The sequence below is a fragment of the Arachis duranensis genome, chromosome 8 (assembly GCF_000817695.3).
Source record: "Arachis duranensis cultivar V14167 chromosome 8, aradu.V14167.gnm2.J7QH, whole genome shotgun sequence".
NCBI classification, from domain to species: Eukaryota; Viridiplantae; Streptophyta; class Magnoliopsida; order Fabales; family Fabaceae; genus Arachis; species Arachis duranensis.
Genome location: NC_029779.3, coordinates 20,303,284 through 20,329,699, shown reverse-complemented (window position 1 = coordinate 20,329,699; position 26,416 = coordinate 20,303,284). Strand labels below are relative to the sequence as shown.

General features: G+C 35.8%; 2 protein-coding genes across 2 annotated transcripts; one reads left to right on the top strand and one right to left on the bottom strand.

Annotated features, from left to right (window-relative positions):
* The first annotated feature begins 5,387 nt into the window (after positions 1–5,387).
* Positions 5,388–19,131, top strand: LOC107461286 (phosphatidylinositol 4-kinase alpha 1). The gene is made up of 26 exons (XM_016079759.3): positions 5,388–6,531; positions 6,697–7,038; positions 7,147–7,308; positions 7,653–7,823; positions 7,956–8,114; positions 8,213–8,340; positions 8,611–8,917; positions 9,028–9,196; positions 9,462–9,679; positions 10,260–10,418; positions 10,516–10,698; positions 11,267–11,809; positions 11,918–12,277; positions 13,056–13,270; positions 14,030–14,195; positions 14,367–14,503; positions 14,608–14,758; positions 15,101–15,367; positions 15,737–15,814; positions 16,020–16,064; positions 16,312–16,484; positions 16,571–16,766; positions 17,207–17,347; positions 17,818–18,026; positions 18,266–18,427; positions 18,523–19,131. Exons 1-26 carry the CDS (start codon positions 5,632–5,634, stop codon positions 18,779–18,781), a joined length of 6,000 nt encoding a protein of 1,999 aa, XP_015935245.1. The 5' UTR covers positions 5,388–5,631; the 3' UTR covers positions 18,782–19,131.
* A 316-nt stretch (positions 19,132–19,447) lies between these two features.
* On the bottom strand, positions 19,448–21,547 carry LOC107461287 (polyol transporter 5). Its single transcript, XM_016079760.3, has 2 exons — positions 21,364–21,547; positions 19,448–21,182 (listed from the first exon to the last, which is right to left on the bottom strand). The coding sequence occupies exons 1-2, from the start codon at positions 21,497–21,499 to the stop codon at positions 19,789–19,791; spliced, it is 1,530 nt and encodes a 509-aa protein (XP_015935246.1). The 5' UTR covers positions 21,500–21,547; the 3' UTR covers positions 19,448–19,788.
* Positions 21,548–26,416: the final 4,869 nt, after the last annotated feature.

The window sequence follows — 26,416 nt, the reverse complement described above, 5'->3', positions numbered from 1 at the left end:
AGGATTAGTCAAAAGGGCATAATTGATCTCAATCCACAAGTCCTAGTCAACTCTATTAATGGAAGGCTTAGAGTTAGTGAAAACCAAATCAATTAACAATCCTCACACAATGTGGAATGAACATCCACCACTCAAGTTCACCCCATTACCCAATTTCCCAATCAAGAGTGTAAAAAACTAGGCAAAAATCCAACCAAGTATTTTATCAAACACTTGGAAGGTATAAAAAGAAAGCATGGTAAAATAACAAGAAATAATAAATTCTACAACTACCAAACAAGGAAATTAAGAATAGCAACTCAATTCAACAATAAAAGAGCATGAAACATAAATTGCATTAAATCGAAATCAAAATAACAAGAGTGTTCACCAACATACAAAGTTGCCAAAATGAGAAATTAACAAGATAAACTAAGAAAATTAAGACAATAGAACAAAGAAAAGTAGAAGAAACTAGATGAAAACAAGAATTAAAAAGGGGAATTACAAAGAAATTAAGCTATAAACCCTAATTTCTAGAGAGAAGGGGGAGCTTCTCTCTTTAGAAAATGACCTACATGATGCTAAACTAACCCTAATTTCTCCCCCTTTCACATGGAATCATGGCCCTTTGATATAGCATTGAATCATCTTTAGAAGGTCCAAAACTAAGCTCTAGAGGCCCAGAAATCGCCTCCAGCAATTTGCATTAAGTGAGTCACGTGTTGGAACTTGTGCGTACACACAGACGTGTGCGTACGCATACTTGCTGATTTTCTTTTTGTGTGTACGCACAGATTGGCACACATGCTGTTGTGCTTCTGGTGCGTACGCGTAGTAGGTTGTGCGTATGCACACTCCAGTGTGTGCTTCTCCTTTGCTGTTGTGCTTCTGGTGCGTACGCGTAGTAGGTTGTGCGTATGCACACTCCAGTGTGTGCTTCTCCTTTGTTTTTTTTCATGTTTTCTCCCTCTTACATGCTCTTCTTCCATCTTTACCAAACCATTCCTACCTTATACACCTGAAATTACTCACAAACAACATCAAGATATCGAATGAAATGTAAATGGAATAAAATTGACTAAATTAAGCATAAAAGAGCAAATTTTCACAATTAGACATAATTTAGAGAGAAAATACAAAAGTATGCTATTTGGATGAATAAATGTGGATTTATATGATGAAATCTACTCAAATCAAACCAAAATTTATCATCAAATGTGGATTCATCATTCATCAATAATCATCATCAAAAGCATACATTACCATTCATTCTATATCATTACCACAACCTCGATCATACAAATTCATTCCACAATCAATCCTCATTAATATTCACACATCATACATATTTGCAATTCTCAATAACAATTCAATCATTCATGCAAATTCAACCTATCTTAGGGCAATTAGCCTAAGTCTCACGCAACATTATATATTAACTAAAGAAAACTGAAACCATACCTTGGCCAATTTTCTCCAAGCTTGAAACACCAAAACTCAGCCTCCAAGCTTAATCCAAATACTCCAAATAGCCAAATCAACTCCAATAAACACCAATTCTCAATCTAATATCATATAATTCATCACAATTAATACTAAAGTTTATAAAATAGACAAACTACAAGGGTATAGAGCTTTCTTACCTTACCCACTGTGGATTGGGGTAAAATCCAACAATTACCTAATGCTAAATATCACCTAAACAACCAAAATCACAAAATCTACTCAATCACCATAGCAAAAAATGTGAAAATATAGGGAAGACTGAACTGAAAAAGAAATTGAAAGTTTCTTACTATTTTATTCAGATGAAATCAAAGAGTTCGACGAGAGCTTCACATGACGGTAAATGGCATGCCAATTGGAGCTCTGAAACGCAAGTTATGATTGATTTAGTGTTGAAGTGAATAGTAAAATCCTCTTTCAAATATCAGCTGCACTCTTCCTTCTCAAAGTGATGAAATGAGGTTGAGTTGTCTCTTTAGTAAATTTATATATATTAGATTTGAGCCCAACTTAACTCCGGTCCAACTGATTTGCATTTTTAGTTTGTTTAGCCTAATCTCGGGCCAAACCTTTTAGAATAAGTGTCAGAATTTTTATTTTAAATATTTTTCTAAGTATTTGGCTAGTTTTATTTTCTCATACATTGTACTGGATAAACTTAACCCAATATTGCTAGCTAAATTTCTGGTATCCATTTTTACATAATTTTTTCTAAAAAATTACATTTTTCCTCTCAGAAAATTCAATGGAATCTAAATTTCCTCTTTAAAATTTTAAATTAACATTTCTAAATTTTCTATTCTATTGAATTATCTATTTTAATCAAACGTCGTTAAATTTCGGTTCTTATAGATAATATAATATAATACATCATAATAATACTATTTATTTATAAGAGTTTGAATTTTAAAAATAATTTCTCTCTACCATGCCACCGGAATCTTGTTTGCTTTATGTTTTATGATTTTTAGTTTGTCATGCCATGTGAATAAATAAAAAAAAGATCAGCGTATAATGTTTTTATTGTCATTATGTATCATAGTTGTCAGAATCGAACCGGTGATCGAACCGGTCAGGCTACTGGGTCACTGGGTCACTGGTTGAACCGGTTAACCCGGTCCCACATAAGTAAAATGTATAAAATAGCTAAAAACTTAAAAATTAACAGTTAAAAAACATATCTCCAATAACATCATAATAAACATTAAGTCTCAAATCCTAAAAATAAGTAGTAATAAGAAAATAAACATAAAATTTAGTACTATTAGTCTATTACATGAACAACTCAATTTAACACAATGAAAATAACAATTCATGGATTATATCCAAGGAGTAACTTCAAAGTCTGGATATATTTCTTCATCTGACAAATCTGGAGCTACATCCTAATTGGTTTCATTCTGATTTGCATTTTCCACAGAAGTATTATTAGCTTCACCATCATCTCGATCATCTTCCAGATTCAATTTATCTAGCATTTCAATAATGTTTCACAAATCATAATCAATAATAAGGCAAAATATTTGGTTAAAGCATCACAAAATCATCCCTAACAACAACATACCCAAATCATCTAAAGCTGATTGAAGAGACATATTTGCAAGATCATTTCGTAAAGCATCAACTTCTTCAGGAGTTAAAAATGGTGGTGAATCTTCCATTATCCATTCCGAATGATCCTCAAATGCATCAAGACAAATTGGATCATAACTTTACTTTCTCATTCGGTTCCTATATTATCAATTAACTTGATTATTCTTATTATGACTAAAAATTTAAAATAATGCCTTCAAGAAAGAATAATAAAAAGTACATTTGTTGTAGCCTTAAGTTGTAATGAACATAAACAAGATCATTAAGCTTTTGATGCCTCAATATCTCCACCTTTTCCAGCCAAATGAAGCGTAACCCGGTTAATTCCTCCACCCCTAATAAGCTTCTCGCAATAAATACATACCAGAGTAGTTTTTCCTTTATCCAAAACTTGTTTACAATGGCCCCATGCAGGATCAGTTTTTCCTTTGTTACTATTTTTTTAGGTTCCAATTGTTGGATCAGGAGTTGATCCTTGTTCTTGAGAAGTTGGTGTTTCTGATGGTGTATTTGATGAAGCCATCCTAAATTCCTAATCAACCAGGATCCAGGACTAAATGACTAATCTCCAAGAATAATACACAACAATTCACTAAGGCACTAACTACTAAGAATAATATACAACAACAACCAGCAATGGATAATCAAGTAATCAACAAATGAACAAACTGAACGGAAACAAAAAATATATCAAGAAACAAGACAGATCAAACAGAAAAATATGTGGTCTTATTCATGTTCTCATCTGCCCGCATACAAAAATCAAACAGAAATCAAAGTATCAAACATATGTGAACAACCAACAATCTAAATTCTAACAGAAATCAAACAGAAACCAACATACATAATCAATCTACAATAATCAATTAACTTCACAAAATTAAAAAATTAAAAATACTTACCTGGACGGCTGGACCCTGGACCTGAAGGGATGGAACGATGAGCAGAGAAGAGGGCGACCGGAGCAACGAGCAGAGAAGAGCAGAGAAGAGCAGAGAAGAGCGACGAGCAGTAGGTGACGATGGACCGTGGACGTGCTTCTGCCTTCTTGGCGGTGGTGAGTGGCGCATTGCTCTGGATGCGGTGGTGAGGTGAGTGCCGCGCTGGTTGAAGCTGAACGGGGCGACGAGGTGGTTGAGTGAGTGGCACACCTCTCTATCTCTCAGCTCTCAGCTCTCATGGAGTCATGGTGCATGGTGATGATGGTCTCTCAAACTTTTTGGGAATGGGAAGGGAAAGTGGGAAACAGGGGATGGAGGCTAGGGTTACAGCGTTTCAGTAGCAGCTTTTGTTTTTTTTTTAATAAAGAAACAACGTCGTTTTCAGCGCAGAAAAAAAAATTTCGAACCGGTCCGGGTTAAACGAAACCACCAGTTCACCAGTTCTGATCAAACCCGGCCGATTCAGTACGGGTCTTTCTGGTTCGACTCCTTGTCCGGTTAAATGCCTCACTCGGACCAGTTATGGCACCGGTTCACCAATTTTCCAGTCCACCTAGCCGGGTCGATCCAGTTCTGACAACACTGTTATGTATTATCTTATTATGCTAAATTTATTCTCTTTCGTAACACATTATGAAATTCTACTAACTTAAATTCTATATAAATATATATAGTTTAATTTATTTTTAATATATATTTTTTATTTTAATGTATATGTTATACTAATAATTAATTTTAGTATCAAATTTTAGTGTACACTTAAAGCTAGTTTAATTTAAAAAATGGTAAAATTTTATTTTTTTAGACTTTTAAATTATGAAAAGTCATATTAATGTTATTTGGTACCATTTTTAAAAGATGATTTTAGATTTCTAAAAAATTATTTAAGAATTTTTAAACAAATAAGAAATATGACTTCTCTTATTCTTAAAAGTTCGTTTATCACTGTTATTTATTAAAATACATATTTTTATGACTGAAAATTTAAACACCAAACAATTTATTTATAAATTATTTTTAATATAAATACTTATATTTTAAAGTTTTTAAAAATAATTTAATTAAATTGTTTATCCAAACTGAACTTGAGTAGAAATTAGGTATCAATGTTGATAATAGAGGCTTCTTTATAAATAATTATCAATGTATAGATTAATTCAAAAACATTTTTCCTACAAAGACTTATTGGTTTTTTTTTCTAATAAATAAATAAATAAGTGATACACAAGACAATAATTCTAGTTTAGCTTTTGTGAAGCATCAGCAATTTTTTTCCCCCTCCAAAAGAGTGAATAGAAACAGAATTGTACGGCAGCAAAACAGCCTGAAAATTTTTACCCAATTTTACAACAGTGCCCAAACAGAGCGCCTACATACAGAGAAAGAAATAAAGAAAGGCAATGGCATTGCATTCGAAATGAGCGGAACAAGAGCAACGGACTAACGTTACGATGCTGCAACCACCTCCTTAGAGCTGAGTCACCGACACAGACAAAGAAACAGGCACGAAGCGAATGCGCAGCAACAAGCCTCGTGTGCTTGTCAACCACATTTTCCCCTATCTCCCGAAATTGCATCTGCCCCTTCAATCGTCGTTCTTGTTGCGGTAATGGAGGCCCTGATCGAGCTATGCGACCTGATTGCGCAGAACCCGGTGCAATTCTCCGACAAGCTATCGTGGATATGCGACAAATGCCCGCCGCCGGACTACCTGTCGACGGGATCTCCTAGGGTTTCGCGCTCCCACCTCAATGCCGTCCTCGCCGTCGCACGCTTCCTCTCAAAATGTCCCAATTGCTCCGATCTGCGCCCTAAATCCGTCACTCTCGAGTTCCTTCGCTCCATTTCATGTTCCTTCACTCAATCCTTTTGGCCCCAACCCTTCTCCCAAGATACCGTTGCCTCCTTCTACCTCGATTTCATCGCCTATGTCTCCAAGGCCGCGGAATTGTCCCCTGGTTTCGCCGACGAGGTTGCTGAATTCTTCGGGGAGGTGATCCTCTCGGCGATCGATGATTCCGGCGAACACCACTCTGCCATTGCTAGGGCCTTCTTGGTCGCGGTGTCACAGAACTTCATTCCGATATCCGAATCCGATGCTAATGCATTGGCGACTTGTTTGATCGAGCGGTTTACAGCCTCCATGGAGGGTGTTTCTGGAAACTCCGAGAGTTCTTCGGCTCAGAGCTCTCCGATGAATGTGAACCACAAAAGTCACGGTGGTAGTCCCGGGAGCAACAATGGTGTGTCGAACGGTGGAAACCATATTTGGAGGAGTAATGCTGATCAATTAGCATTGAATTTGGGTTTGAATGATGGTGGAGGTGGTTCGAGTGGGCAACAAGTTGCTTCCTTTGAGGAGGAGTCTGTGGAAAGCTTGGAAAGACAAGAAATTGCTTTTAAAGTGATTGCTCTCTTGTTGGAGAAGCTTCGCGTTGATGCTGGCCTTTTGGAGCAGGTTAGGTTAATTGGGAAGAAGCAGATACAATCTATGTCTGTGTTTCTGAAGGTATACTCTTTCTGTGCTTGATTATGTTTAAAACATTGTTTTCTTTGTTGTTACTTGGTTTACTTAGTATGTTTAAGTTCAATACTTCAATGGGTGTGGCAAGGCCTTAAAATTTAGATTGGTCTGTAGAGGGAACCTTGTTTTGTAATTTGCTGGTTCTTGCAGATAAGGAAGAGGGAGTGGCATGAACAGGGTTCACTCCTAAAAGCTAGAATCAATACAAAATTATTAGTATATAAAGCAGCAGTGCGGCTGCAAATCAAGTGCCTCTCCGTATTGGATTCGGATGCAAGGTCTGTCAAGAGATTGGTTTACGAAGCTGTTGCGATATTGATAGATGCTGCTGAGGCATGCTTACTGTCTGGATGGCGGAAGTTGAGAACATGTGAGGACCTCTTCAGTTCCTTGCTTATGGGGGTAACACAAATTGCTATTGCCAGAGGAGGTCAGCCCCTGCGAATCTTGCTTATTCGCCTAAAACCGATTGTTCTCAATGTTTGTGCTCAGGTGCTGTTCCATCTTTTATCCTATCAAACTCGCATTCCAATTGATTTCAAAAAGTTTGTTTTAATGCCCCCCCTTTTTTCTCTCTCTCCCGAAATATGACTGTCACAGGCTGATACGTGGAGTAACAGCCAAGGGGTCATGTTTGAGAGTGTCACGAAGGCTAGCTGTCAGATTATTGAATCCTGCTGGAATAATGAGCGGGCTCCGGTGGACACATACATCATGGGGTTAGCTGCAAGCATACGCGAACGCAATGATTATGACGAACAGGTTCTTATATTATTATGCATGTTTACGTATCTTTTAGAAACTAAATGCTTTGTCGATATATTGATGTACAAGGACAAGTTGATTTGGCATTTCATACATTTTCATATTTTATGGAGTTCAATGTATTTCAGTATTTGTGCTTTTTGATACCTAATTGTTCTGTGTTAAATCATGTTTCTTTCATAGACTGTATTCAAATAATTTCTATTGATACATTAAGTTTACTGTTTTTTTTGGATATTGTATCTTGTGTTCCAAAAATATTGACATCCGTCTAAGTTCAAGCATGTAAATTTCTTATGTGTTAAATCATTTGCTTGCTTATGGAATCTTGTTGCTATCAGGACAACAGAGAGAAACCTGGAGTTCCTGTTGTACAGCTTAATGTTATACGCCTGTTTGCTGAACTAAGTGTTGTAGTCAACAAGTCTGAGCTGGTAGACGTGATATTACCTCTTTTTATCGAAAGCTTAGAAGAGGGTGATGCTTCAACTCCAAGTTTATTGAGACTCCGAGTATGGATCTTTGTTGCGGAGCAATATGAATTTTGTCAATATATTGTGACCATATGTTATCACACATTATCTGTGAATCCCTTCACTTTTACTCTACAAATCTTATGTTGTGCTTTGTTGCCACCCTTGCAGCTTCTAGATGCTGTATCTCAAATGGCCAGTTTAGGTTTTGAGAAGTCTTACCGTGAGACGGTAGTTTTGATGACAAGAAGCTACTTGAGTAAACTTACCAGTGTGGGATCAGTTGAAAGCAAAACAGAGGCATCTGAATCTACCACTGAACGAGTTGAAGTAAGTAATCTTTCTAGATATTAATAAGACATGTTAAATTTGATTTACTCATTGAAATTCAATATCAAAGGATGCTCACTAGTTGAATTACATTCTAGACTTTACCTGCAGGATTTCTTCGCATTGCTAATGGACTTACTAGCGATAAATTGCGTTCAGATTTCCGCCATCGGTTGCTCTCCCTCTGCTCTGATGTTGGTTTAGCCGCTGAGTCCAAAAGTGGAAGGTATGCCTTTTTCTATGCAGGTCACAACGTATACAATAATGCAGAATTTTGTTGATAATTTGGTTTATTTGATGAATTTTGAGGTGGTCAAGCTAGATCTGTGTCAACGATCTCATTGCAGACGTGATACATGATAGGGTGCAATGGTGCCGTTTGATCCATGTTGCCAATCCCCCCCTAGTGGGATAAGGCTTTGTTTGCTGTTTGTTATTAATGAATTATGATTTCTCAAGATTTTAAATCTGATTATTTTCAGTTTATATGCTACAGGAGTGGACCAGATTTCCTGGGTCCTCTGCTCCCTGCAGTTGCTGTGATGTGTTCTGATTTTGATCCCACACTAAATGTGGAGCCATCACTTTTAAAACTGTTTCGTAACCTCTGGTTCTATGTTGCTCTCTTTGGTCTAGCACCTCCAATACAAAAGACTCCGCAAGTCACAAAGGCAGTTTCTAGTACCATGAACAGTGTGGGAAGCATGGGTACAACTGCTCTTCAAGCCATAAATGGACCATATATGTGGAATGAGGAGTGGTCTTCTGCTGTGCAGCGAATTGCTCAGGGTACTTCTCCACTAGTAAGTTTTCCTGAAAGATCTTTTAAGATTTTGGGCAAACAACTTCATTTATCAAATAGTACATGTATTTGCTTGTAGTTTTACTTTTATATTTTTCTATTTCTGTCCAGGTTGTTAGCTCAGTGAAATGGCTTGAGGACGAGCTGGAACTAAATGCTCTGCATAACCCAGGCAGTCGTCGGGGAAGTGGTAATGAAAAAGCTGCTCTTGTGCAGAGAGCTGCTCTTTCTGCAGCTTTAGGAGGGAGGGTTGATCTCCCAGCAATGACCACAATCTCAGGTGGATTGAATTTAATTTATGTTAATATCCTAAATCTTGAATTGCTAACTTGCTCACATTCGTAGACAATTGCTGCTTCTTTGGTAAAATTTATGCCTTTTTTGGCTTTGATATTATGTAAATTGAAATATATATTGTGGTTTCTGATTTTCTGTTTTGGTTGGAATTTATGCCCTTGCTCCTTCGTGACTCTTGTGCTCACTGTACATCACTTCAGCCTATCCTGATTACTCTGTTAATTTACTTTACTTCAATTATTTTGCAGGTGTGAAGGCTACTTATCTTCTCGCTGTAGCTTCTCTTGAGATCATTCGCTTCAGTAGCAATGGTGGAATTCTAAATGGTGGTACCACAATGGATGCTGCTAGAAGTGCCTTTACCTGTGTCTTTGAATATCTCAAGACTCCAAACCTAATGCCTGCTGTTTTCCAGTGTTTAACTGCAATTGTTCACAGGGCCTTCGAAACAGCTGTCTCATGGCTAGTAGGTTTTACTTTCTTTGACAGTTTAGTTGATCAAACTTTTGCAAATAGATTTGCTGATTGGAAATAGGTTCAACTAAATTGTGTTTAACCATCTAATATTCCCCTTTGTGTACACTAATGGGCGGGCCACTTGGCCTCAACCCAAGGACATAGCAAGGAAGCATTTTCTCATCAATAGTAGCTATTATTATCCTAATATATACCTATGTATAAACTGGTACTATGTTTCTATCTACAAGTTTTGAGGTCTATGGTTTTTGCATGTGGATGATGTTGCTTTCGTAGCATTAATATGGAGAGACTATCATTTACGTTCCTTCTTGTTGTATTAGTATATATATTCAGGGTATTTCCTTTAGCTCGTTTAACGGAAAAAAAAATCAACAAAGGTCTGTCTGGTTAACTTGTTTTATGTACTCATCAGTGTAAAATCATACTCTCATTGAGAGAACTTGTGACTAAAGAAGTGATTTTTCTCCAAAATTTAATCTGTTCTAAACATTTGTAATTATTGGGACATATGTGGTGTCATTTGTGTTTCTGCACTATATGTTGTGATGTTGATTGGTATGCTTCAGGAAGATCGAGTGTCTGAAATAGGCCATGAGGCTGATGCCCGAGACTCAATACTTACAGTGCATACCTGCTTTCTAGTCAAAAGTCTGTCCCAGAGGGAGGATCATATAAGAGAGATTGCAGAGAACTTGTTAACTCAAATTAGTGATAAATTTCCACAGGTGAATTTAACACTATATGTGGTGTTTGTCTAAAATTTGGTTCTTTGCACTTTCTTGTGGTGTCCAGCATATTTAAGATTAGAACTACATCTTCCAGGTTTTGTGGGATGCAACCTGCTTAGACTCAATGCTATTTTCATTTCAAGAGGACTCTTCTTCTACTGTCATCAATGATCCTGCTTGGACAACAACAGTCCGTTCCTTATATCAGAGAATTGTTCGCGAATGGATAATTAAATCACTTGCAAATGCTCCGTGCACTAGTCAGGGCCTTCTTCAGGTTGACATGCTCTGTTCCATTGAAAAAATTTATTTTATTTTTCTAGTGTATTCTTTTCCCTTCACCTTTTGTCTCAACATTTAGGTACTTGCTCCTAAGGGGATAATATGTTGCTTCTTGCATTTGATGTTTTTTGTTTTTGCATAAATATTCAATTTCTGTTTGCATGTGCCATTGGATATTTCTCTGGGATGAGCATCTTCGACTAATCTAAACAAGAAAATAAATATTTTAAATCGTTCTAGGTATAATTGTATAAACTTCTCCTTCATAACTCTGTTTATTACCCTTGTTTTCAATTGTATCTTCGTTTTTTTGGCACTTCACATGTGGTTCAAATATGGCTGTGCTTCCGGTTCTAGTTAACTTGAATTCTGAATTTTGTCCCAAAATTTGTGGGTGCAAAGGTTCTTTTGATCCTTATATGTATTCCTGTTTGATTGTTACTACTTGCTACTCAATATATCTTTCTGTTTGCATTATATATTGGTGGCATTGTTGCCCTATCTTTTTTCCACCTTAAATGCCTCACAGTTTTTCCCCCATGTCTGTGTATATTCCACACCAGGATAAACTTTGTAAAGCAAACACATGGCAAAGAGCACAACCGACAATTGATGTTGTTTTACTTTTGTCTGAGGTACGAATTGGCACGGGGAAAAGTGACAGCTGGCCAATACAAATAGCAAGTATTCCTGCAGTCGTGGCTGCTGCTGCTGCAGCTTCAGGTGCAAACTTAAGAGCATCTGAGTCTTTCAATTTAGAGGTTATTAATTCAGGTCAGTGCAACCAGGCTGCAGCAACAGTTAAGTGCAACCATGCTGGAGAGATAGCTGGTATGAGAAGGCTGTATAACAGCATGGGTGGGTTTCAAACCAACGCTCCTCCTCCTACTGGTTCTGGTTTTGGCCTTGGACTTCAAAGAATTATATCTGGCGCATTTCCTCAACAACCACTAGCTGAGGATGACACATTCAATGGAATGTTGCTTGGTAAGTTTGTGCGCCTACTACAACAGTTTGTCAATGTAGCAGAGAAAGGGGGGGAGGTGGTTAGGTCCGAATTTCGTGAGACTTGCTCACAGGCTACCGTACTGCTCTTGTCAAATTTGGTAAACCCATTTCACTCTTGATTGTAGTAATTGTAATTTTTTTGGGGTCTGTGTTCATGTGTACCTTTTGTGGCCTTGTCTGAGTTTTGTTTTTTTCTTATGGACAAGAGTTCTGGATCCAAATCAAACATGGAGGGCTTCTCGCAACTTCTTCGTCTTCTTTGCTGGTGTCCTGCTTATATTTCCACCCATGATGCAATGGAGACTGGTGTTTTCATTTGGACATGGTTGGTATCTGCTGCGCCTCAGCTTGGACCTCTTGTCCTTGCTGAGCTTGTTGATGCATGGTTATGGACAATCGACACCAAGCGGGGCCTTTTTGCAGCTGGAGAAAGGTATTCTGGGCCTTATGCAAAACTGAAGCCTCATCTATCCCCTGGGGAGCCTGAAATGCTGCCAGGGAATGATCCTGTTGAGCAGATAATCGCTCATCGATTGTGGCTTGGCTTTCTAATTGATCGATTTGAGGTTAGGAAGTTGCTCATCATTTTTTGTTAGCTTACATTTTGTTTCCTTCTGCTTATTGTCCAAGTATCGTTATGATTCATAGTTTGTTTTTTCGTTTGCTATGATCTTAAGTCATTGTAATTGTACCATGTTTCGATATTCATATTGTATAACAAAATTTTTCATTATTTCCACCACCTTCTAAATCTTCTATGCTTGTTTAAATTGTTATCGGTGAATTGTCTGGTTTGAGTACTGTAGTATTTGCCTTGGGTATTGCTTTTCACATGATTGCTAGGTGATAATAATCAAAAGCCATTAGTTGAAGAATCTGTCTGGATTGTATTAAGTTATGTTTTGATCGAAACTATATTTAAATGGATGTAATTAAACATGAAATTTTGCTAGGTTGGATCTTTGGTTCCTCTATAAGCTACTGGATTTTTTGAGTAAAAGATTATGTTCTGCTTGTTCGATATGTACATTGAATTCCAGAATCCATTTGTGAATGACCCATTATATGAAGGTATTCAGTTCTTGATCAGTAGGCCATCTATGGTATAATATTATTGTTCTTCTTATTCTTATTGTTATTATTATAATTTTATGGGTATTAAATTGCTCATAATTGTTAAGCTGCCATTGTTTTTGTTCTGATTGGCTAATCACCTATTAACTTGAGTAGCGTTATTCTTTACTATTTTAAACATTGAACTATTTTTAGCTTTAAAAGTTGCAAATATGTTACTAATTTTATATTTTCATTTCCCTGAATCACTATTTGTGTTGTCTATTATAGGCAGTTCGTCACCAAAGTGTGGAGCAACTCTTACTTTTTGGTAGGATGTTGCAGGGGACAACAAAGCTTCCGTGGAATTTTTCACGGCATCCTGCTGCCACTGGTGCATTTTTCACTCTCATGCTTCTGGGGCTTAAATATTGCTCATGTCAGTTTCAAGGCAATCTGCAAAAATTTCAAATAGGGCTTCGGCTGCTTGAAGATAGGATTTATCGGTAAGGGTCTTTTGTAATTTATCTTGTCACTCTTGCTACATTTATCCTTATTCTTTTTCTTTACCTAAGCTGAAAGTTCCCTTTACCTTTGTGCTTAGTTTTATTTGTTCATTATTTTCCATGGGAACTACATGTAAGTTACATAGTGATCATCTAAACCAATATCTATCCCATGTTTTACCCCAAAACACATTATTTGGGCTACTTATTTAGATGATAAAAATTTTTAGCGTGCTAATATGCTTCTGAGGACTTAGCTGGATGAGTTGAAACAAGTTAAGTCACAGACCACATCTGCTTTACTCAACACAGTCTGAATCTGCCACTTAAATTTTTATGCCAAACGTTGCCATGTTCTAAGTTTTATGTTAATGAATCAATAAGCATTAAAGTTTCCACTCATGTTATGTATTAATTCAATTCATGAATGTTATTTGGAACTCATTGTGTGCTTAATTTATTGTCAGTTGACACTATTCTGCTGAGTACTTGGCCCTGCTATTTATTTATTTATTTCCAGCAACTAAGTGAGATGAACAATATAAATAGTCAATTCTTTTGCAGTATTTCTTTACTTTACTCTTTTATACTGTAGAATAACAAGAAACAAGCTTCACCAAAGTCACATAGAAAATCGTTATATCTTAGTATTGTTAAATCTGCAATTAGCTCCATATTTGGTGTTTAAAGTTGCATTAGCTGAATTACAATATGTTCAGTTCCTTTGGACAAATTGAAATTTCCATCTGGTGCATGCAGGGCCTCTTTTGGTTGGTTTTCTCAGGAGCCTGAGTGGTATGAGACAAACTATACAAATTTTGCTCAGTGCGAGGCTCTGTCTGTTTCTCTATTTGTTCAGTATCTTTCAAATATGAAAGCCGATGCTGTTCAATTTAGTTCAAAAGGAAATGGCCAAGAAAATGTGGTAATAGTTCTTCACTTAGTATTGGCATCTACTTATGCATTTATTGTTCACTTCTGACTTCAAAATCCTGTCTTTTTTGTTATTGATCTTCTCTATCAAGTTGGTTTTAACCTTCTCTAGTGACTTGCAAAAAATTTTTCAGCATTTAGTCTGATATTTACATGTGTGTAGAGTGACCAATATCATCCTGTTTGGGGCCAAATGGAGAACTATGCTGTTGGCAGAGAAAAAAGGAGACAATTACTGTTAATGCTATGTCAACACGAGGCTGATAGGCTTGAGGTCTGGGCACAGCCGACAAACACAAAGTATATATAGCACACTTATGTATCCTTTTTTACTACATGAACTTCATCACGTCTTTTGTTTTTCTCCTTCCCTGAGTTTATGAATACCTGTCATGTGCTTTCAGGGAAATTATTTTGCGACCCAAAATTAGCTCAGATAAATGGATAGAACATACCAGAACTGCCTTTTCTGTGGATCCTAAGATTGCTTTATCATTGGCCTTGAGGTTTCCGACCAATTCATCTGTGAAGACTGAAGTAACTCAGCTGGTTCAGGTATGTTTCTTATCATGAGAATTGGGAGTTTGAAGTCCTCACAGTTGAGTGTGTGCCTAATGGAAATTGATTTTCATTGGCCAAAATTTAAATATTCTCAGGGTTGATCATTACCTATATTTTCTTGATGTTGGGCAGTGGAATTTAGCATCGGATTTATGGTAGAAAGTGTTTGATTGAAGGGTTATTCTAAGTACATAACTGCAAGAGTTTTCTGCTAGTAATATGATGTGTTATGTAATTTTCTATAATTTCTCATGTTGAAAGTATTTTGATCCCAGCTACTGTCATGGTTATTCTATGTTCATCATCCTGCAAGTTATGACATGCCTCTCTTTGCAGGCACATATACTGGACGTGCGCAGCATGCCTGAAGCACTACCTTACTTCATCACCCCCAAGGCTGTGGATGATAATTCAGTGCTTTTGCAACAATTGCCTCATTGGGCTCCTTGTTCTATTACGCAAGCTCTAGAGTTCCTTTCTCCAGCATATAAGGGACATCCTCGGGTCATGGCATATGTTCTAAGGGTTCTAGAATCCTATCCTCCTGAACGAGTAACCTTTTTTATGCCGCAGTTGGTGCAGTCTTTGCGACATGATGATGGGGTTAGATATTTTCCAAAGCTTAATTTCATGATTTATTCCCTAAAGATGTGCTTCTGTTGTACTATGTGCCACTTAAACCCAACACATCTATTTCTTCTTTCTCCATTTCAAATGTACACCTTATGCCTTTCCTCAATTCTGTATTTGTCACTAAATATTTTGGTGTATTATTTCAATTCATTTGCTCAAATCAAAGTTCCATTTTGAGTGAAGCCTCTTCTCATACTTTTTTTAAAGTGAAGATTTATTAACTTTTTCTCAAGTTTATTCTGTATTAAGTGTAAATAATTTTTGCCAAAAGTGACCTTTTTAATGGTGAATTTTAGTGTATGGTTACTTGGTAACTGGTTGAATAATTCTTATATGCAGAAATTAGTAGAAGGGTATTTGCTTAGAGCTGCCCAAAGAAGTGACATTTTCGCCCATATTCTTATTTGGCATTTACAGGTATAATATATGATTGTTATGTATTTTGGTTTGATGAAAGTGGCTATTATTTATTTTAACTTCAATTTTGTTGCGCACATTACTGTTGTTAATTTTGTGTTCCTTACATTGAATTATAGTTCCTTTTTCGTTGATGGATGAATTAATTAAAAGTTCTTTTTTATTTAAATAAATAGCTAAGCACATAAGGCTTCTTTTTGGGCAGGGTGAGACTGTGCCTGAGCCAGGAAATAATCCTACCAGTGGGAAGGTATATTAAAGCAAATTCCATTATCTCCAGTATAGTTATTGCTATAATATTCTGCTTAAAAATGGCATTAATTTATAACACAGATCCATGTAAAGTACTAGATATTTCCCGAGCACTGAGTATTTAAACCAGATTTATCCTTTCTCGATTGGCTCAAAGTTTTGCAAGAATGCTTATTTTTTATTTTAGAGTCTATTGTGTGTTTGCAAATCATCCTTAATAGTCTGTATCTGTTTTTTTATTTCAGAATGGATCATTCCTAGAGCTGCTGCCTGCCGTAAGGCAACGTATAATTGATGGTTTCAGTCCAAAAGCTCTAGACATTTTTACAAGAGAGTTTGATTTCTTTGACAAGGTTACATCCATATCCGGTGTACTATTTCCACTCCCTAAGGAAGAACGCCGAGCTGGTATCCGAAGGTATGGACAGAACCTGAAAGCATAATTTTTTTGTGAATTCTTAAGTTCAATTTTACTGTTTGATTGAAGTTAATGCTTCTGTTTAGGGAATTGGAGAAAATTGAATTGAACGGTGAAGACCTTTATCTACCAACAGCTCCTAACAAGCTTGTTGTGGGTATTCGAGTAGATAGTGGTATCCCATTACAGTCGGCTGCAAAAGTCCCAATCATGATAACATTTAATGTAGTTGATCGAGATGGGGACAGAAATGATGTAAAGCCACAAGCTTGCATTTTTAAGGTTAGCTGGTCTGATGATACTCCAGACAATAACACCATTTCTTCGTTGGTCCTATTATGAACTCTATATTCTTAAAGTTTCAAGTATTATGTTTTTACTTTGTTATCTTGCCAACACAACTGCAAAACATTGTCATAACTCATAAGTACTTAGCTGATTAGCTTTATGATAATAATTCTTATCTGATATGGCTCATCTGTATGTGTGTATAATATTGGTTATATTTTGATGATGGAATAATCAAACACTAAAGTTATTTTTTCCCTATGATACGTTTATAAGTTGTCAAAGCAAAATGCTTCTGTAAAATAATCACTCTGTGCCTTTGACAAATATTTATTACCCGACAACTATATTTGCATTCTACTATATTTTCTCAAGCATTTCTTGTCAGCAGTGCTTTAATTGCATCTGGGATGACTGAGTTCTCTTTATTGAAGGTTGGAGATGATTGCAGACAAGATGTTCTTGCTCTTCAAGTAATAGCGCTTCTTAGAGATATATTTCAAGCTGTTGGATTAAATCTTTATCTGTTTCCTTATGGTGTTCTTCCTACTGGTCCAGAGAGAGGTATAATAGAGGTGAGTTTATTCATAATTTTGTTGATGATGCTGAGAATTCAGTGACATCTGGTAATTCAGTGAGTGTTTTTCTAGATCAGGAGTTAATATTGACCGAGACTAACACAAAATATACTGTAGTAGACAGATGTGTACTCACACTAGAGATGATTTGAGATAAATGAAACATTTGTTGAGTGATTGTTCTCGATTGCTGTAACAAATCATCTACATATTGTTTGGTGTTTAGATCAATCATTTAAGAGATTCCCAAGGTTAAGTTTGTTTGTCTTAAAAAAAAAAATAAATACTGCTTGTTTTTCCTACAAATTCCAACTTCAAATCATTATCATTAGTCAAACCAACCAAATGGGATAGCAATCAAGAATTAGGAATGAAGGCAATGTAAGTTATTTCTCATGTCACAAAAGAAATATTTTCTGGACTGTAGACTCACTGAAGTCCTAATTCTGTTTTTTTATTATTGTCAGGTTGTGCCTAATACACGCAGTAGAAGTCAGATGGGAGAAACAACCGATGGGGGTTTGCTTGAGATATTTCAGCAAGATTATGGGCCTGTTGGATCTGCCAGTTTTGAGGCTGCACGCCAGAACTTTATCATTAGCAGTGCTGGTTATGCTGTTGCTAGTCTTTTGCTTCAACCAAAGGATAGGCATAATGGGAATCTTCTCTTCGACAAGTAAGATAGATTTGTGTTTTGTCAATTACCAACACTATCAGCAAATCTGGTAGTTGTTGCTGATTGATTTGAATTAAGCTTAATCACCTTGAAACTTTGAATGTTGTCTTTGTTTGGCCTCACATTTCATTCCTTTACTTACTTTCTCAGCTCTTGCCTCCTTTGCGTTCTTCTCTTACTGCATGTATCATATATTCATAAATTGGTAGCTAAGTCCGTTGCTAATATGTATGATGCAGTGTTGGTAGGCTAGTCCATATCGACTTTGGTTTCATCCTGGAAACTTCCCCCGGTGGGAATATGCGCTTCGAGAGTGCACATTTTAAGCTGAGCCATGAGATGACACAATTACTAGACCCATCAGGTGTTATGAAGAGTGATACGTGGACCCAGTTTTTAAGGTAGTGATGGTTCTCCCTAATCCTTTTAAACTCATTCTATATATCAAAAACTAATCATTGATCATTGTTTCACCCATTACTATACATGTATCTAGTCTATGTGTAAAGGGATACCTAGCTGCACGTCGTCATATGGAGGGGATCATTACTACGGTGGCATTGATGCTAGACAGCGGGTTACCCTGCTTCAGCAGGGGTGACCCGATTGGCAATCTGCGAAAGAGATTTCATCCAGAGATGAGTGAGCGTGAGGCAGCCAATTTCATGACCCATGTCTGTAAAGATGCTTATAACAAGTGGACTACTGCTGGCTATGACTTGATACAGTACCTCCAGCAAGGCATTGAGAAGTGATGATAACATAATATAGAATTGACCTAACGTGTACATGCTTGCTTGTAATTTATTTTACATTCATTGTTGTCTTGTGCTTTTATTTTTCCTTTTTGAGGAATTTTCATGGTTATAGTATTCAGAAGGAATAGTATAAAATGGCAGGTGAAGGTTTCTTGTTTTCGTTTTTCTCCTTGTTTCTTGTTTCTTATTTTTGCCGGTTTTGTTGTGATGTAAAATACAGCTTTGTAATCTTGTTTATTAATGGTAAATACGATTCATTGTATTGGCGAATACATGCTCCCCCGCACCCTCTTGTTTCAACGCCTGGGGAAAAACAAAGAAATGAAAGTTTAGTTACTCTTTTTTTATATGTATATTGAGTATAGACTATGCTACGCTGAGTACCAAAATCAATCACCAAAATTAGTTACTAAGATAAAATATATGTTAGAATATAAATATATATTAAAAATAAATTAAATTATATATGTATTTATATACAAATATATTAGTAGTTGATTTTAGTATTCAAATAATTTATATGTATTTTATATATTCGCATGAGTGGCATTAATACATTGAGAATTGAAGTTATAATCACATGCATATTATTCAAGTCTCTAATTAGATCACTTTGGTGGTTTAGTGAGCCATAATATATCGAAAATGCAAGTAAAAGCAGTGTTGGCATCATTGACTATATTCACATAAGAGGTTAAAACACAGACCGTTTCTTTATCTCAGAAACTAGAAACTAGAAACTAGAAAGGGATATCGTATTCCTTCGCATACATAACATGCGTTGTTAACTGATGTGGCTCAATCATCGTTTATTCTTTATCTCAGAAACTAGAAACTAGAAAGGTATATCGTATTCCTTCGCATACATAACATGCGTTGCTAACTGATGTGGCTCAATCGTCGTTTAACATTTGAAAAGCCAATCTAAGACAAAGGAATAAGGTGCGTATGCCTTGTTGGATCTTATCAGATTGCCTCCAACAGTTCGATTCGGTCACTGGCTCCTAATTGGCCAATTGAATTTGGTCACTATCGTTGTGCTTGGACTTTGCCCAGAAATGACCAAAAGAGCCTTCCATTTCTTCAAGGGTCTTGCCCTGTGTTTCGGGTAGCATTGTATAGAAGAAGATCCATCCAATTGTTGCAAGTGCAGCAAAGAGGAAGAAGGCCCCACCAATGGTTATTCCCTTAGAGAGGGACAAAAAGGACATTGAGATAACGCCACTTGTGACCCTGTTCACCACAACTCCCATGGCCGAACCCTGAGCGCGCAGCCTCAGTGGGAAGATCTCAGAGCTATAAACCCATGCAATGGGCCCCGCTCCGATAGAGAACACTGCCACGTAGGACAAGGCGCTTGCGATGCTCAATCCAACGGCCCACATTTGCTTTTTATTGGACCGGTCATCGATGGTGAGGCTTGTGGCGAGCGTGAAAAGCGAGATTATCATACCGCCCGAACTGGTCAGCAATAACGGCCGACGCCCCACCCGATCCAACAAGAACGTAGCAACTAAGATGAATACCGTCTTCGTGAATCCAACGGCCACCGTTGCAAGAAGCTTCTCCGTATCTGAATCGATCCCAGCCTTCTGAAAAATGGTTGGTCCGTACAAAACGACTGCGTCTATTCCCGAAGCTTGTTGAAAGAAGTGAATCCCGAGCGCCGCGATGAGGATGTGGCGCACCGCCGGCGTAGGATATAGGAATAGCTCTTTCCAGACGCCTCCACCATCTCTTTTCTTGGTGACGTGAACGTCGTCGTCGTCGCATGATTCGGGTATTCCGGCTGCGGCTTTGATCTCGGCTAACCTGAGCTGAGCCTCTTCAGGGGAGTCGGAGGTTCTGTTGAGAACGTTGCGTGCGTCGGCGATTCGGCCTCTGATGATGAGCCAGCGAGGTGATTCCGGCATGGCTAAGACTCCGACGGCCAGGATCACGGATGGAATAGAACCGATTCCCAACATGAGTCGCCATCCCAAGTGCAGTGGAAGCTTGGAAAATGCATAGTTTGAAATGTAGCCTAGTAATATCCCTCCGTTGATGAACACCTCAGGGAAGGAGGTGAGGAAGCCACGAGAAGACGCGGGGGCAACTTCGGCAGCGTAGACAGGAGCAATCATGAGGGCGTAGCCGATGCCGATTCCGGCGACAAAGCGGCTGAACATGAGAAAGGGATAATTGGGGGAGAATCCCATGAGTAGGGCTCCAGTGAAGAAGATGGCTCCGGCTAGCACAATGGTGTATCGCCTTCCGAGCCAGTCAGAGGTTCTGCCAGCAAGGCATGATCCTACTAGAGAGTAGAGGTTTATTATTCCCATCAGTATCTCTATTTGCACGTCTGAGATTTTGAGGTCTCTCTTTATGTATATCACTGCTCCACTCATCACCCCTACGTCTGCAACCATCACATGCACGATCAGATATTAGTTTAGTCTTAAAGATTGGATTACTGGCACGAAATTGATTTTGATAAATGAAGGCCGTTAGATATTAATTTACTGACGGTTTTTAACTACCATCAGATGTCAAATACTAGGAGATTCATACACCTGCACTCATCAGTCATCACTACTTACCATAACCAAGTAAGATGGAAGTCATGGAAGCCAATATTGCACAGGCGAAAGCATACTTGTTCCTCTTTATTGGCTTCTTCACAGGATCGAGATCCTCCACCGCTTTCTGCGTTACTGCTATGCCCTTTGCCTCCATATATATCTTCAATTAGATTAGAGAAGCTAATAGCGGTGTGAGTTTGAGTGAGTATGAGCTTATAATAAGCTAAAGCATCATGCATGCCTTATATAGACCAAGTTAAAGTCTTACATTACATCACCGTCGTCCCTACGTACGTGTATCATATGTGATCTCTTTCATTATGTTTTATTTGTCGGCCGGTTAGGTAGACGACAGAGAGTCTCAATAACGTAAACAACGAGGTGAAAATTTGGTCAAATAAAATTAAAAAAAAATACTCTACCTAAATTATTCAACCAAAAAATTCCATTCAATAATTTAAAAATTTAATTATTCGTATATATAGTAAATTAAACATCCTATATTTTAATTGTATTTAATTAAACACATTTCAATCAAATAACCATCTTCATAAGAATTAAAATAATTATCTACATATCTACTAAAATAATCATTCGACTAAGAATTAAAATAATCATTCGCATACTTACTAAAATAACCCAAAGAATTAGCGTACCAGATCATAAATAACGAGTTCATGCTAGACGAAAATCCTAAACTGAATCTGGCATCGTTTGTGATGATGTAGATAGAAACTGAGTACGACAAGCTCATCATAACCGGAGCCATTTAACAAAAACCACGTTGACATGGATATATATGGTAAAGGGGTGCAAAAACGGCGCCATTAATAAGGTTGGAAGAGAATCTGGTGTGGCAGTGAGGGGGTGACGGTGTCAAGAGTTTTGCGACGACGACGATGACCACTGCGGGAGAGATCGACACCAGTAAGGGGTGCAAAACGGCGTCACTAACAGGGTTGGAGGAGAACCTAGAGCAGAAGTGTCAAGATCTTTGTGGTGATGACAATGACGGTTGCGAGAGAGATCAACGCTGTTAAGAGAGATGGTGGGATGCAAAACGTACAATATGTGAATGTATAACCATATAGGTACAGTGGTTTAGGTGCTAATTCTAATTTTTTTAAATTTTTAAATTTTATAATAATTATTTAATTAATTAAAAATTTAAATTTAAATTTTAAATTTACCTTTTCTTTTTAAATCATTGTTTACGTTATTTATTATATACATTTTTTATAATTTTCTTTTTTCTACTTTTATAAAAATATTATAAAATATCTTTTGGCAAAAAAAATTATAAATCACAAATTTAATATGTTTAAAATTTAATTAAATATCTACAAATTTACAATGGTATCTTAATGTAGAGATATCTTTATGGTAACAATTACTTTACCTTATTTTAACTCTCATTGATGCAGTTAATTAAGTATGATATTCAACTATTCATGATCAGATCCATGCCATGTGGTGGCTCCCATTGCCCTAAAATGATAGATACAAGTGTTGTCCCTATCGTTGATATGGATTAGTGGTCATGGAATTGACTATTACCCTCTCAAAGGCATGAGCTCTTAGCATGGCCGATTCAATGTCGATTCAGTCAATCCACCACACCACTAATAATAGCCTAATATCTAATAACTAACATGCCATTAATTTATTTTCGTCACGTACTTTTTCTTCTTTATAATAATTGCTCCTAAAACTCTTAACAAGTGCGTGTTAAAATTCTATTACAGTTTCTCAAATTTATGTACTCCTGATTTAAAATGAGTGAAATTATTTTTCTATAAAATTTTGATATGTCTAGATTGTTCCTCTAAAATTTTAAAATTTTTTGATATATGGTTTGGGAGATATGATTTTTAGAAAATGATCATTTTCTGCAGAAATATTGCTGTCCGAATTTTGGAACAAAAATTTCAAAATCACATATCTCAATACTCTGAAACTATTTGGAGGTGAAACCAAAGAGGGGTGAAATATTAGGATGTCTAGTATTTTATGTCCAAATTTAAAGAAAATTTGAGTTTTATAGAGAAAGTTGTGCTTTCTGGAAGTAGGGCTGTTCACTGTTGTGACAGCATCCTTTCCTTAAAACAAAACCATATTTCAAGAGGCATAACTTTTTCTAGAAAAGTGAAAATTCTGAGACTTGAACTGGGTGAAATATGGATAATTCTAGTTCAACCACACCAAAATTTAGGAGAATCCAACAAAAGATGGATTTTATATGATTTTTCTAAATTGGTTACTGCTTGCTATTTTTCTGAAGTGTACCAAATAAGTACTTAGTAATTTTTTGAAGGGTGCATAGAATTTAAACTGTATTTTTTAGTTACGATCTTGTAGTCTAACCACAATTTATTATTGATTTGCTTCGAGCAGGTGAGGTAGGGAGCAATCATGATGATTCCATTGTTGATTTTATCAGAGGAAACATGAATTCAGAGGAAGCTTCACAAATTCTTAGAAAAATTACAAGGTCTTTAGCTTCATCTTCTGCACAAAATTTTGCTTCATCTTTAGTTAAATTTTGTTTGTTTTCTATTTCTTTTTGGTCTTTAGTTTCATCCTATATTATTATTAGTTAACTGGTTTCAATTTTGTTCCTTGGGTTTGAGTTTCTTCTCCAAAATTCCTAGTTGAATCATGGATAAGAGCATGTTAGCTGGTTTGGAATCACTTCTAGAAGCTGATCAGCAAAGAAGGACATCCATGATGGAATAGGTTTAAATTTGTGACAGGTACCTCCTCTTCACTCTATCTGTTAACTAATTTAATGTGTTTTGATTTGAGCTTCATGTTCCTAAAATTCTAAGTTAGGTCAACACAAATAGTTTCAAACTTTTGTGGTGCTTGTTGTTTTGAAGTCATAGCCAAGTTCTCTATTAAACCAATGTAACCACTTTTGAATGTTGCATCTGGACGTTAAGGGAACAACATTTTTAATTACTTAGAATGGTTGAAGAATTAAAAAAAGAAACAAAGACAACTAAAGTAATTTCAAGATTCATTTTCTCACATGGTGAAGCATTTTTATTAATCATCTGTGTTTGAAGTTGTTCTGTAGAGAATTATATCTCTGATAAGCTTCTTATGTAACTTTTGTTTGTGTAGATTCAAGCTGCATTTTGAGCGGACAAAATCAGGAGAACTCCTCCAACACCACAAGATGAGATGAGAGCAGGAATTAGCTACTTCCACGATAAATGAAGAACATAGGGATAAATGAGCAGGTAATCAGAGAGTGACTGCTGAAGTGATAAGGGATGTTTCTTTACTAGCTAGAATGATGGCTGCTAATTTGTATTATTCGCAGATAAAAGATCTTATGTTTGAAGTAATTTATTTTTAGAAAAACAAATTTTATTTTTAGAGAAATAGAGAGAGAAAAAAAAACAATAAGAGACCTAAGGCTACACTTATATACAGTAGCTATAGTATATAAAAAAAATAAAGGACCTAAGGCTACATTTATAAAAAGTAGCAATGGTATACAATATGGCTACGCTTTACAGGTGATGCAGTAGCATTGAAAAGCGTAGTCTATTCTGGCAAAAATGGAAGCTGAAAAGCGTAGCCTTTGGTCCTGGACAGCATCACTTAAAAAGCGCACCCTATTCCCAAACGCCGAAAGGGTAGCCCTTGGTGCAGAAAAGCGTAGCCTTTGAGAATAGGCAACGGCCGAATAGGAATCACCCAAAAAGTGTAGCAAAAGCGTAGCCGTAGCCTAAGGCATCATTTTTTTTCACTTTTGGCTACACTTTTCAAGTGTACCTAAATGGGTGTTTTTCTTGTAGTGCCTTCAACTTGAATCAGCAAAAGAGAGAGAGAGAGGATTGGAGAAGATGAAGTTTCATCTTCGAATGTATTAGTGTTGTGTGAATGGGATTTTTAATATATTTAATCTGATTAATCATGTCTTTTTTATTTTATGTTAATTTAACTAATTAAAATTAACGAATTTCAGTTATTTTAATTCTTGCAACTTTTTATTTTAATAATGTATTTTAATTAATGCATTAATATAATTTTAATATTTATATGTCATTACTAATAATCTCATTTTAAAGTGATGTTTTATCCCAATATATATAATGTTTAATTGTAGAAAATCTACTATTTTTTTTATACGATTAGATTAGACATATTTATATTCAATTTATTTGATTACTTAATTAGAATTAGTTATATTAAAAGATTAGATTAAGATTATGGTAGAATAATTATATTGTTATTAATTAATTATATTAAAATATTAAGATTATGATAGATTATCATTATTTTATTACTTGTTATTTTGATATTAATTTAGATATTTAGTTTTTTTATTATTATTTTTATTCTTTTATTCTATGTGTTTATTTTGATAAATCTTGCTAAATTAAACAAGGTATTATATATCTTCTTTTTATTCCTCTTTTATACACATATAAAATTTATTAAATTATTTCTCTTCTGTCTAATAATTTTGTTTCTCTTCTATTTATATTTATTAATTTTTATTTTTATAAATTTTACTTTATCTTATATATTTATTCTTATTACACCTAACATGTTTTATTTATGTGTAATATACATTCTTATATATGTTATAGAAATATGATTTTATTCTATTAACTTGCCAAATTTTTTTGAAAAATCTAAAGTTAAAGCACAAAAATATATTTATAGATATTTTATTTTTTGACTAAAAAATGTAATATTTTTTTTGTCATATTTGTTGAAATCCTAAATTAAATATGAATAATAATTTTTGAAATAGAATAAATATATTTTAAATTTTTTATATCTAAAAGCAATATTCTATCAATGTTATAATTATTTAGATAGATAAATAATAGTGAATATAAAATTATTTAGGATGGATAGAACTAAGTATATCTTTTTATTGAAAATATAAATTTAAAAATATGGGCAAAACGCCAAAATAAGCCAATAGCATACACTAATTTCACAATTCAGCCAAAATGAAAAATGTTACAAGGTTCCACCAAAAGCACCATTCTATATAGTTCGAATTAGTGCAATTCAAATTACAAATTCATAATAATTCGAATCA